We start from the raw sequence: 13,329 nt of genomic DNA on the forward strand, positions 1-13,329 counted from the left end.
GCTGACGCATGGAGTTACTCCTGCAAGGTGCAGGACTTGGCATTTTCCTTGGCTGAGTTTCATGAGGTTCCTGTCAGACCACTTCTCCAGCTTGTCTGGGACCCTCTGAGTGGCAGCACACCCACCTGCTGTATCAGCCATACATCCCAGTTCTGTAATGTCAAACTTGCTGGTATGTCCCATTAACCAGCTCATTAATGAAGATGTCAAACACTACTGGCACCAGCACTGACGCTGCCTATTGTTCTGTGCATGTCAAACTTAGCATTGCTTCAGTGGTTTTCACTTTCTATCACAAGCTAAATTACCCCATCTATGCACCGAAATTTGGTCCAACTTTAAGCAGGAGTTGGAACTTAACATTGAACAGATATTTCCTGCCTGAAGCATTTCTATTTCCTTCACAGTGTTGAAAAGCTGACTCTCACCTCTGCCTCTAGGTTATTAATCTCAGTCACTTGTGTGTTCCCATACCCTGTCATTTCCCTGTGTGCCTCCCCAGTAACTGTACTTGACCTCATATCTTTGCATTGCTATCCTTCAGATTTGCCTCTGCTACAATGCTGTCATCCACTTGCTCAGTATAAGCAATCCATCAAGTTCTAAGGATTTAACACTCAACAGCAAGTATCTTAAGGTTTCTGCATAGTGTCTGTCCTCAGTGCACAATTGTTGGGGGAAGGGTTACTGAGAGGAACAGCAGGAAGATGAAAAAGTTACCGAAGATCAAACAGAAGCCTCACATAACTTCCCAGCTTTTCATGCTTCTCTAGTGTCCCAGTTTGTGGTCAAACATCCAAGTCCTTTTTCACTTGCTTCTAACCCTCTAAGAATTTCCACCAAAAAAGATTACTAACACAGATCATAGGCTTGCTCCATTCGCTGTTACACATATACAAGGTCACAGCCAACAATCTATCGTTAAATTTACCAACATTTTACATCAAGCTTGTCATCAATTACATAAACTGAAAAAAATATTTACCCTAAGGTAGACAATCTGCATGGAAAATTTAAGCATATGTGGTTCAAGTTCAATTAAGATTCAACTAAGGAAGGAAGGAAGACAAACCCAAGAACATACGTGGCATTCTGCATGTAGCTAGACTTCTTCCAGCCACATCCTAGAGAAGCCCCAGTACAATCACACTTCACAGTTTTCTGTTTATCAAGAAAAGATAAGAGTACCTCTTATCTCAGAAAGAAGTATTTGCATTATCTCCAAAGTCTATCAAAATGTTAGTTCACTTATGCTTGGTAACTATACTAGATTCTATAGATCTATACTAGATCCCATCCTGGCTCCTATCCGTGACAAGACTGCCTCTGAAGCACTTCCACAAACCAAAGAAAATGCAACCATTGATGGCAAAGTGAGTAACTACTGCTGCTTTTAACAGCTACTTTAGCCAATCTATTGCCAGATGCTTACACTGTAAAATACAAGACAGCCCAAAGGAAAAAAGACAGCCCTACCAACAAGCACAAAGGTCAAAAGGAGATGACAGAAGACAAGCAGAGGGGTCAGAGAACAGAGAAAGGCAAGCCTGGACACAAATCATGGGCTGAGCAACAAGGGAAGGACAGAAACACGGGGTGAAAAGACAATCGAATAGGGCCAAGAGAAATCGAATTGTTATTAAGAACGAAAGGTCACAATTACTATACAGTAACAGACTATCAACCAAAAGATCAAAATGACTTCACATAAAAAAACCCAGGTCAAACATTGGCTATGTGGGTCTTTTTGTTTAGGTTTGGAAGCCATGTTTAGAAAGCTCTTCAACATTGCAGAAGTACTTCAGGAAACTTGAGTTTTAAACATCTGTGCAAACAATTTCCTCCTTGTGTGTATATGCATTACACTAAGGCTATTAATTACTTTTAGTTACATTCAGGTGTTTTATTACATATATGTTGCAGAAGGTCTTGGGTTTCACCGAGCAGACAAAGCACAATGGGCTCAGTTATATCCATGCCACATGAATGCAGAATTCATTATTTCTTCATTTACTACCATAGCTTACAGACTATTTTTAAAAGCTAAACCCAGCAATATGTTTATCAATTAAATGACATGCACTGCCCTTCCCACTTACACCTGGGAACCAAGACAACAAACCACCTCAGTATCAACTGTTGGTGCCCTGAAGTGATTTATATTGAGTGCTATAATTAGAATTGCTACTGACAACTGTTACGAGAGCAATGGAGAGACAAAACCAGAACACACAGCTCCATGAGTTCGGTTTTGTGGACCAGGCAAACAAAACAGCAAGATACAAACATTTTCTGGGAACTCTGTCGCAGAGGCAGCATTGAGTGCCAATCACCGAAGACTGAAGTTGACTTCCTTAAAAGCCATTCCTCAGCCCCAGAATAACTTTACAATACACATCTCTACTTAAGTGTTCAAGTTGAAATAACAACAAGCAGTGAGAGAATTATTCAGAGAGAAAATATAATACCTTTCATTCATTTCTAGACTCACAGTAGAGAAAGTGAGATCAGATTGATCATGCTTAAAGGCATTTTCTAGGTTCTGCAGGCTTCACTTGCCAGCTTTGTTTCCGAAGGAGGCATACCACATTCAGTAAGCTCCTGTCAGCATTAAACTAGAATCATTTATTATGAAATACAGTTAAAACAGCAAATCAGCTGCTACATATCTTGATAGCCAGTGATGCACAATTGCAAGATGCATTAAGAATGCCATAAACCCCAATAAAACAGCTTTAGTTTTGTTTTGGTTGCTTTTTGGGGAGTTGGTTGGGTTTTTTAACCTTCCCCCCGATTTCAGAAGACTTCTGTTCCATTCTTAGTATGTCCTTAGAATGAAAGTCAGTAAGAACCATTAAATAGACTTTAGCACATTTAATAGACTGCTAAAATATAAAAATTTACTCCTCAACTTCCAGAACAACACTTCAACCAATGCTATAAATCTTTTTTCCTTATTAGCACATCATACACATGGTCTTCCATTTCAGATTAGGTTTAGTTCTGAAAGTTCATTTTAGTTGCCCAAACAACTACACTACCTGAGATAGTTTCAGTCAGTATACCAGATAATCTTCAAGACTGAACTCTTCCTACTGGATCAGTTGATGGATCAACTCCAGCTGAATAGCCTATATGCATGCAAGGAAGGGTCTTAGTCAAGGTCCCAAGTTGGGTATAAACTTGCTGGTAACTCAGACATGTCCAATATCACAGCCTTACTATGCAGAGTAATATATGCAAACTGCATTTTAATTACTAGCTATAAAAACCTGCTATTTGGTCCATGTTTATTGCACTTGCTTCACTGACTCAGTACTAAGGAAGGAGCACCAAACCAAGACCCATTTCATAATCACATACATTAGACAATTTATGAAGATCAGCCTTTTCACTTAACAGTGCAACTATCTGCATTTTATTGCTTCAGCCCACCTGTCTGTTTTAAAGGAATATGAAATCAACACACCCTACTATACTTATTTATAAATCAAGACCATCCAAAGTGGGGAAGGGCAGTACAGGAAAGAGGTGGCAAGAACCAGACTTTACAAATGCAGTATGGTAGAACAGACATCCTTCCTCAAGTGAAGCCTTGTACAGTACCTCAGGTATCCAAAACCTACATCTTTTAAAGCAACTACAGCACAAACCAACACAGCTGAAATGCTGTCATGACCTTAACAGCTGACAGCACTTCAAGACAAAAACACTTACTTTCTTTAATAATCCCATTTATCTACTTAATTCAGACATGTTATAAGCATTTTGCTAAACCAAGCATCTAAAATACCGATGGGGAACCACAGAGGCATGTCTGCCTAGGCCACAACAGCTTTGCTGACATGTTTCAACATTGTCTTAGCACTTCAGCGCCACAGATCAAACCCTTGCAACTCAACAGTTGACCCAGCGCTGACCAAGGACAAACAGCCCCTACCCCAGTGACTGTTAAAAAATGTTGAACCAATACTGTCCATAAAGAGAAAACAGGAAGACTAATTAGTTTTGTCATTCTTTACCTTCTTTACTTCCTGTAGCAGGTACAGTGTAAGCAGTTTTCAGTGTATGACAAGCACACATAATACATCCTCCCACTGATATCCATTAAAAGGAGAGTCCATCTGTAAGCGAGGATCCCTTCATGCCTCAGTGGTCTAGGAAAGGATGCAGCGTGCTATGTCTGCTGGCCCAGACAAAGCAGTCTCTGTGAGATGGGGGGAACTTGTAACAGTGTCCAGCCACCAGAGTTTTCAGGCCACAGCATTAAAAATCACCATCTGTCTGGAGTCCCTTCTTGGCAAAGGCACTCCAGCAGTCAAAGCAAATACAGTTAATTATCCCCTTCTACTAATTCCCTTCACAGTGGTATCTCACTTGCAGGACTGGGCCATTCCTACAGACACCATTCCACCAGACAGCCCCACAGCCCTCCTCCTTGACACTGGGCAGCACTTACAACTGGCATAGGCTCCAAAGTCACCAGAGCAGCACTTTCTCCAGCCATTAGCTATATCCCACCAGCTCCAGTTCCCAGCACCACCACAGCCACTGTAAGCACATCTCCCTGGGACTGCTGCTGTAAGTATCCAGCATTTCTTTAATTTCACTACAAACCAAGGGCAGCTGTGTGGTCACACTATGCGGAGCAGCAGTCCTATTCCCACAGATCTGCCAAATCACTGTAATTGGGGCAGCTCCTCTACAACAGCCTGCCAACCCAACATAGCTTGCAATTTGGTCACTTCAGTGCTACCAGCTGCTCATCTCTGACCAAGACCCTCCTTTTCACAAAGAGCACTAAATACCCCTGTCTCTGGACCTGCTGAGACAGTAGCTCAAGCGCTCTACTGGAAACACTTTTCTCCAGAAATCTTAGAGGCTGGGACATGATCACCACAATTCTTACCCATCCCCTTCACAGCTGGCAAGGTTTTCCACCTGTTACCACATTTGTTTGCATTAACTCTCCATGCACAGTATGTACACTTGTTAACACAGATTCCAATAACAAAAAAACACAACTCCTTCCAAGTTTCACACCACTGCAAATACTCCAGCCCTGGGCTACACCAGGTCCAGCTGCTGCCTGCCTTCCCCACCAATTACTGTCACAGGCAAAACAGTCAACTGAGGAAATTCTACTTAAATTATTGCTAATTAAAAGGCTACTGATTACCAAATTGGGTATTGAGAAAAAAAACAACCAACCAAACTTTCAGAGTTTTGTCCTCCTCCCCCAAGTGGGAGGTCTTAAGTCTTCAGAAACCTTTCCTCCCCACCTTTCTATCTGAACTGTGCATGTTTCCACTGCTCCTTACACTCAGTTCCTCCCAAGCCCTTCAGTGAGGTGACGCAGGAGGTGAGGTTCAGCGTGTAATGATTCTTCTGCCACACCTTACTTCTTACTCATTTTCCTCCACTGCTGGCTGCTGCTTAACTGTTACTCTGCTCTAGCAGGTGTACCTGCTCTGAAGTGATTAACCTGCAGGTTGCAATCCCTTCGGCTGAGTCTCTGCCCCAGTATAGCTCTCCCATGGGCTGCAGTCTCTTCAGGGGTGGGTCACCCACAGGCGGCAGTCCCTCAGGGCATCTCCAATCCAGCACAGGTTGCCCACAGGTCACAGTTCCTTCAGGGGTATGTGTACTTGCTCTAGCTTGGCTTACCTGCAGCCCAGAGTCCACTCAGGAGCGTCCCTGCTCCAGTGTACAGCCTCCACAGGAGGCAGTCCCTTTAAGGGTGTAGCTCTTACGGCAAGGGATTGGTTGACAATATGTCCCCTTCTATTCTCTCCTCTCACATCTAAGTGTGCCTCATCCTTCTTCCTCCTGTTTATTCCCTCACAAGTCTTTCCCCCAGCTCCATTTATGTCTCCTGCCCCTCACAGCTGCCACCCTTAAAGCTTTATGAGCAGCAGCACCACATACACACACCTGCTAAACCGAGGTTTTAGCATGCAATGGGCTGTTTTCATCAGCTTCGAAGCTGTTCAGAATCAGCTGTGCCCACAGTAGTCCACGGTCTCTTCCCCCACCAGGCACCCTTGCAGCTCCCTAGGAGTGAAATCCTGCCATTTGTGCCCAAGACAACACATACAGCTAGTTTTCAAGACAGAAGATAATTATAAGTAGTAAATAAAAGATCTAGACCAAACCAGAGTACAGAAAAATGGTTAGAGCTTGTAAGTGAATTCACATTTAAAAAAAAACCCAAAAGAACAAGGCAACTATGACCAAGGGCAGCAGTAGCAAATCTCTTATCCACCAATTCAAGAGGCTTTGCCTTCAGCAAGGGCTGGGATTTATCACAGATACCTATCACATGCATGTGGAACAGCAAGAAAGGGGAACAGATAAGCACAAGCACAGCAAACAAATTCAGGTATTTTCTAATCCCTGCAGTGATGCAACAGGGGCCTTTTATTTAAGGGAGTAAACACACAGTCCTCTACGAAAGAGAGATGTATTCTTCATCCTTTCCCCCACATAACCACAGTCAATTCCTCTGCCAAGCTCAAGCAGGGATCAGCTTTTTTTCCCTCAGCCACCAAAACGCAAACATCCCTCAAACTCTTCAAGCATTTTTCTTCAGAGTTATCCAAGAAGGTTCTGGACACACACTATACACTTCTTTTTGCCGGTGCTACCATTACTTCTCAATAAAAACTGTACTTATAGCTAAAATTCTGCCAGGCCGGCACCGGGTACCGCACTACCCGGGCGGCGGTGCCGCTCGCTCGCTGCACGGCTAGCACGCACATCCCGTCCCCGCCGGCGCCAGAGCCCCGCTTCACCGGCGCCCCGGCGGGCACCGCGCCCCGCGCAGCGCTGCCGCAGCCGTCACGGCGCAGGCACCCGCGCCCAGGGGGCACCTCCGCGCCCACGGCGGCCGCGCCGAGCCCACCCGCGGGCGGGCGCCCCCCGCACGCCGGCCCAGGTGCGCCCCGCCGGGCCCCGCCAGCGGGAGGGCGGCGGGCGGCGCCCCGTGCCCGGCATCCGGGGAACCGGGCGGCGGGGCAGGCCGTGCGCTGGCGGGGGACGAGGCCCGCTGCGCCGCTCCTCAGCGGCCGGGCCGCCCTCGGCGCAACGGCGGGGGGCGAAGCGGAGGGGGGCGAGGAAACAACGCCGGCGCCATCCCCGCCCTCGCCGCGGCCCGCGCTTACGTGTAGATGATGGACATGAAGTGCATGAGCCAGAGCACGACGAAGAGGACGAGCCCGAAGATGGCGAGTCCCTCCAGGGCCAGGGCCAGCACCGCCATCCCTGGGGCGCGGCGGCCCGAGCAGGAACCGCCGGCGGCGCGGGAGCGGGGCGCGGGAAGGCGGCTGGGCGGGCGGGCGGCCTGCCTGCCTGCGTGCGGGACGACGGCTGCCGCGGACGGGCTCGCCAGGTGCCTCCCGATGCTGCTGCTGCTGCCGCTCCCCCGGCCCGGCGCCCTCCGCGCCGCCGGCCACTCGCGCACTGGCGAGCCTGGGGCCCGGCCCGGCCCGCCCCGCCGCTCCGTCAGGCGCAGGCACCGCCCGCCCTGCGCGCCGGCTGACACCGGGGAGGCGGGGCGGGCGGTCACGCGGCTGGCGGCGGCGGGGCGGGCGGCTCGGTCCGTTACGGCGGCGCCGCCGCCCGGCACGCAGGGCGGGGCCTGGTCCGGCGTTTGCTCCGCCGCCGGCTGCGTGACCTTTCGAAGCGCTCCTGCCCCGCCAGGGCCTTGTCGCCGCCGCTGGGGAGGCCGCAGCCCTTTATCCGCAGAAGGCGGGCGGGGGGCGGGCGGTTGTGGCCGAGCTGATACAGCACAGATGAGCTGATCGGGCTGTGCAGCCTTTATTATATTTTATTTATTGTTCTTGAATCAGAACGTATTCTCGGTGACCTTGAGTGCTGCAGGCTAGGATTGCCGTTTCCAGCTCCGGTGCGCACCTGGAGGCCCCTGCTGGTGCCGGTACCCCCCCCCCCTCCCCGAGCCGACGGGCTCCCCCGGCGGACGCGGTGCTGCCGGCGGCCCTGCGCGGTGGTGGAGCAGCTGGTGGCTACCAGCCTGGGCTAGCTGGGGACCAGGGAATGAAGGAGGCTGTTGCTCGTTACTAATCGGCTAAGCCATCTCTAGTCTTGCCTGCATTTCGTTACAGTATTTATAGCAATTCCTATTACTCTGATGTTGCCCCTGTTTTTTGAGGGAGTTCTTCCCAGCAATTCTGTTCATCTCTTACAGTTTATGCTAGCATTCCGGATCTGAGGTCGGAAACGTCGGTTTCTCTCTTCTGCTGATTGTGTAATGGGCAAACACGCATTGCAGTAACCATTTTAAATTTAACCCCATTAATATGGGGTGTGCTGTGGAAAGGTAAAATTACTTGAGCCTGTGTGTCAACATACTGAGCTTGCCAGATGCAGGTCAGTTCTAGTCTGGAAGAAGCACAGCCTTACAGAAAGAGATTGTGGTCACCTCTACATGAGAAGGCACAGTTTTTCCTGAGGGCTCTTGACCAGTAGCACAAGCTGAACATTGCTGTGTATGCATGCACATCTCATAACAGATTTCTTCCACAGCTCTCAATTATTACTGCAGATGAAGGAGTGTTCATAAATTCTGCCTAAGAACTCGGTCACATTTTTATAAAAAACATTCTAGTCACCGTAATGCTTTGAAACTGTAGAAGAATTAGGTTTCAAGGCAGCTCTAGTTGTGTATGAGATGTTAGAATGTGGAGATTGAAAGGCAACTTACCGTCAGAAAAGCTAGGCTCTCACATGATGTGGCAGGACATTTAAATCAAAAGCACAATTTAAAAGTGAAAGTGAAAAGCTACTGATAACTGGCAAGAAAGGATGAAGTATCAGTGCATCCTAGAGCCGACACTGCCTGTGTATGTAAATCATGGTGGCCAGCAACATACCTTTACACTGGCTTCAGTGTTCTCTTTAGAAAGTAAAAACTTTATAAAAATTTAGTTTTCAAGTAGAATAAATAACTAATTTTGAAATTCTCCTATCACAGATGGTGTCTGTATTCCATTTGCAAAATGGAATTTTGAAAAATTGGAAAGTGGCAGTCCATTTTTCATTTTTCTGTTTGTTCCTGCTGTTAGTCTTAACAATCACATTTACATTGACTTGAAGTTGCCTCAGTGAGCTTTATATACATTTTTAAGCCATGGTTTTGGTTGTCATGCTCAATTTCGACACTGTTGGAAGACTAGTCTAGCCAGAGAATTATGAGCTGATATGTATAAATTGTTAGAATATAGCTGATATTACCCTTATCTGGTTGGGCTGCTTCTCTCTTCCAAGGCAGAAACAGCCTATGCAAAACAGTATCGTGCATTAAAATAGGACAATACAGTGAATTTAAGAAGATCGAGGGCTTATCTTTAATAGTGAGTTGAGCAAATAATCACAGTTTATTAAACTTTTTCTCATTTTGAAGAAGTATTGAGCTGAAGCAGTAAAACTTATTCTTTGTCCTAGTGGGTGTTTACCTGGGAGATTACATTGACAGGCTGCTTGTTTTGCAATAGTTAGGCTCAATGGCTCCATGCAAACAAACTTTGCTGAGGCTTCTTCATAAATAAAGTGAACAAAGGTTATTTAACTTGCTGTTGGCTCCTATACTCCAGCAAACCATACCGATGAATTAGCAGTCCTCAAAACAACATTATGCAGGAAAATGCCAAGACGGCATAAATAACTTTGGTTTAGCAAAGGAACCATCTTTCTGCCATTCCCTTCCGGGACAGCATTCTGTTCTTCTGGCTTTGTTGTATGGGGAGAAAGGACTTACCTCTCATAAGGGGTTTAGAGTAAAAAGCTGCAGCACCAGCACTCAGGTTGATGTCTGGTTTAGAATCACAATCTCCAATGTACTTTGAGGAGATTCTTTGGGAGCATGGTGGAGGAAAGTCAGGTAGGTCAAGGCCTTCGATCTGAGTAACTTCTGTAGTCAAACCCTGCCATATGGATTCTTTAAGCAGGTATCTTAAGCTTAGTGGGGGGGAAAAGAGTAAGGGTTCCCTGGAACAAGGGGCCATCTGGAGCTGTGACAGTTCAGTTGTAGAGGACATGCTCCTGGTCTCCCCTCTGTTAGTGTGGAGTGCAGTGATTCACAGAGAGCAGTGTTCTTCAGATAGTACAAATCTGCTGCCTCTTCAAAGATGCCTCATCGTGCCCCAGAGGCATGATACACCCTGGTGTTTTAATCAAATGCCTTGGACTTACGCTGATGTGTACTGTGTTTAAATTAAAAACAAATAAAAAACCAATCCTGCGATGTGCTATACAGCTACTGTTCTTGGTTCATTCATTATTTTGCCAAAATATTGATGAATTTAGTTAGCAGTGCTTGAGTGTGGCTTTGTTGCAGACTGGAAAAGATTTAATAGAAATCTCCTTCCTAAGGGTCCTAAATGGCCTAGATATGAAACTTCTTGTTCCAACAGCAATTATGCAATATAAACATTCTTATATCATTTTGAACTGATAGAAATGCATATGTTTATTTAGAATATTTAGATCATTAGCAAAGAAACATGAATGTGTTAACCTGTAGTGATGCTGGTATTAGTTCTGAGAAGACTGTGGAAACCAGACTGACAAAAGTTTCTCTAATTAGTATAGTATATCTGTAGAAGCTTAAACCCCTACACAGATTTTTCAGTTTCCTCCCAAACCATCAGAGTTTCTGTCAAAACCCATCATTTACATAAGCTTTGAAGAGAGAAGATTGTGATTTAGTTCTCCATCTTCAGATGGCAAAACAGTTTGTCACCTGAATTCCTGTTAAAAATGTATTTTACATGGAGTGTTTCACAGCTTCTGTGTGCCTTTGTTGGTACTTCCAAGTATGCGCTCCCCAGTTTACTGTGCTATTACTGTTTCTGTTCAGAATGATATCACTGAGGTTCTGGGCAAATAGAAGGCAAGAACAAATTAGCTTGCTCTTGGTTTTGTGCATTTTTCTTTATGAAAATATGGAAATAAGGGGACAGACAGTGTAAGTTTTCCCTGTGCATAATGATTAGATCCATTCATGCATCTGCAGTCTGAAACTGCTTTGTAAAGTACCTTATTATAAAGGGAATATATATTGGAATTGTTTTAAGTTTTAATAATTCAAACTCTGAAAAGTCTGCCTCCAAGGCCAAGCAGGATGTTGGATATGTATTAGTAACCTTTTATTAAAATACCTTTTTTATTCCTTTTATTTGAATTAAATCAAAGAAGTGCATATATTACTGCTCAGCATATTTATTATTATACAAACATTCTCTCTTGGAGCTTCCTCTTGTCTAAATCTTTATTTAGATGATGAAAAAAAAGTATGCCGCCATTAGTTGGATTTTATATAGAAATGTATCAAATTGCTCTCCACCTGTTAGTCTTCCTGCCTAAGTGAGTTCAGAATTTTATTCAAATCTTAAAGCACTTGTAAGTATTGTGGAAAAGCCTCTTTAGTAGGGGGGAGAGAGAGAGAGACCAAACTTATTGGGCAACTCTACCAATATCCTCTTTAGTTTGGCAGTAACAAGCTATATAATCAGCATGTGTAAAGCGGCCCATGCGGTGTAAAAAATGCAGTTCTAGGCTAGCCGTAGCACTGGCTGTCTCTCATCTGGTAGAGTGTCTCAACAAATTAAACACCAGAAAAATTAAAGACACCAGAGCTCTTACAAATGCCCAAGAATGGAAAAGGTAAAACCTACATCTTGCAGTGAGACCTCAGAGTATAGACCTGTGAGGAATGAGGCTTCACTACCTCTTCAGAAATCTTTTTGGAAGAGAATGTGAAAGCACTTTAAAAAAAATAAATCTCAAACAATATTGTAAGTTCCATGCAAATGTTTCAGTTACATGGTATCTTTCTTGAGAAACTGATGATCCAGGTCTACACTAACCTATAAACCTTCTCCCAAGTATTGCTGCTGAAAACAGTTATGCTTATGCAGTCAGCATTAAACTATGGAATATTTGGAAAAGAATTAAATTTAGGAAACCAAAGTAAGTAATTTCACAGTGTCACGGAATAGTTGAGTTGGGAAGAGGCCTCCGGAGATGACCTACTGCTCAAGCAGGGTCAATTAGGGCAGCTTGCCCAGTTTGGAGTCTATCTCCCGACTTCGTTACTCCCCCCAACCAGGTATTTGTGTACATTGGTAACATTCTCTGGAGTCTCCTCCAGGCTGAACGATCCCAGCTCTCTCAGCCTCTCCTTGTATGTCAGATGCCCCAATCCCTATGTCATCTTTGTGGCCCTCAGCTGGTCTCACTCCACTGTGTCCATGCCTCTCCTGTAGTGGCAACATGCATACCAGTGCAAACCAGAATGCTGTTGGCCTTCTTTGTCAAAAGGGCATGCTGCTGCTTATGGTCAACTTTGTGTCCACCAGCACCCCCAGGTCCTTCTGTGCAAAGCTGCCTTCCAGACAGTTGGCCTCTGTGTGCTGGTGCCTGGGTTTGTTCCTCCCCAGATGCAGGATTTGGCATTTCTCTTTCTTGAACTTACATGGTCCTGTCAGCCCATTTCTCCTGCCTGTCAGAGGCCCTCTGGGTGGCAGTTCGCCCATGTACGGTATCAGCTGCTCCTCCCAGTTTTGTATCATGGGCAAGCTTTCTGAGGGTGCATCCTGCCATTAACGAAGGTGTCAAACAGCATTAGCCCCACTGTTGACCCCTGATGCACTCCAATATGACTGGCCTCCAGCTGGACTTCTTGCCACTGATCACAAGGCTTGGGACTTGGCTGTTCAGCCAACTTTCTGTCTACCTCACCATACCCTTATCTAGTTCTTATCTTGAATAGTTTGTCTATGAGGATATTATGGGAGACAGTGTTAAAAGCCTTGCTAAAGTTCAGATTCACAACATCCAGGTATCACTCCTTGTTCACCAAACCAGTCATTTGGTCATAGAAGGCTATCAGGTTGGTTAAGCATGGTTCCCCCTGCATAATCCATGCTGATTACTCCCAATCACCTTTTTGTTCATCGTATGTTTAGAAATTGTTTCCAGGGACTGAGGTGAGGCTAATCAGACTGTAGCTTCCTGGCACTAACTTCTTGCTCTTCTGGAAAACAGGAGGGACATTTGCTTTCTCCTAGTCCTCAGGAACCTGCGCTGATCTGCCTGAGCTTTCAAAGACAGTCAAAAGTGCCCTTATGGTGACATCGGCCAGCTCCCTCAGGATGTATGCATCCTAGATCCAATGGTTATATATGTTTCCAGTGCAGTTCAATGTTCCCTAACCTGATCCTCCTCTGCTGAAGGTAGGCACCGAGTACTTCAGTCTTCTCCATGTCCCTTGTCACTAGGTACCCTCCCACCTTCAGCAGCGGTCCCACT

The 13,329-nt window shown here is 45.6% G+C and overlaps 1 protein-coding gene across 1 annotated transcript in view; it reads right to left on the reverse strand.

Annotated features, from left to right (window-relative positions):
* Positions 1-7,473, reverse strand: part of UGCG (UDP-glucose ceramide glucosyltransferase) — a 34,263-nt gene extending 26,790 nt beyond the window's left edge. Inside the window, exon 1 of the mRNA XM_037373342.1 lies at positions 7,164-7,473. Coding sequence (XP_037229239.1) covers positions 7,164-7,261 — 98 coding nt within the window. The 5' untranslated portion in view covers positions 7,262-7,473. The remainder of the gene's footprint in view (positions 1-7,163) is intronic.
* Between the last annotated feature and the right edge of the window lie 5,856 nt (positions 7,474-13,329).

The sequence above is a fragment of the Falco rusticolus genome, chromosome Z, assembly GCF_015220075.1.
Source record: "Falco rusticolus isolate bFalRus1 chromosome Z, bFalRus1.pri, whole genome shotgun sequence".
In the NCBI taxonomy this organism is placed as follows: Eukaryota; Metazoa; Chordata; class Aves; order Falconiformes; family Falconidae; genus Falco; species Falco rusticolus.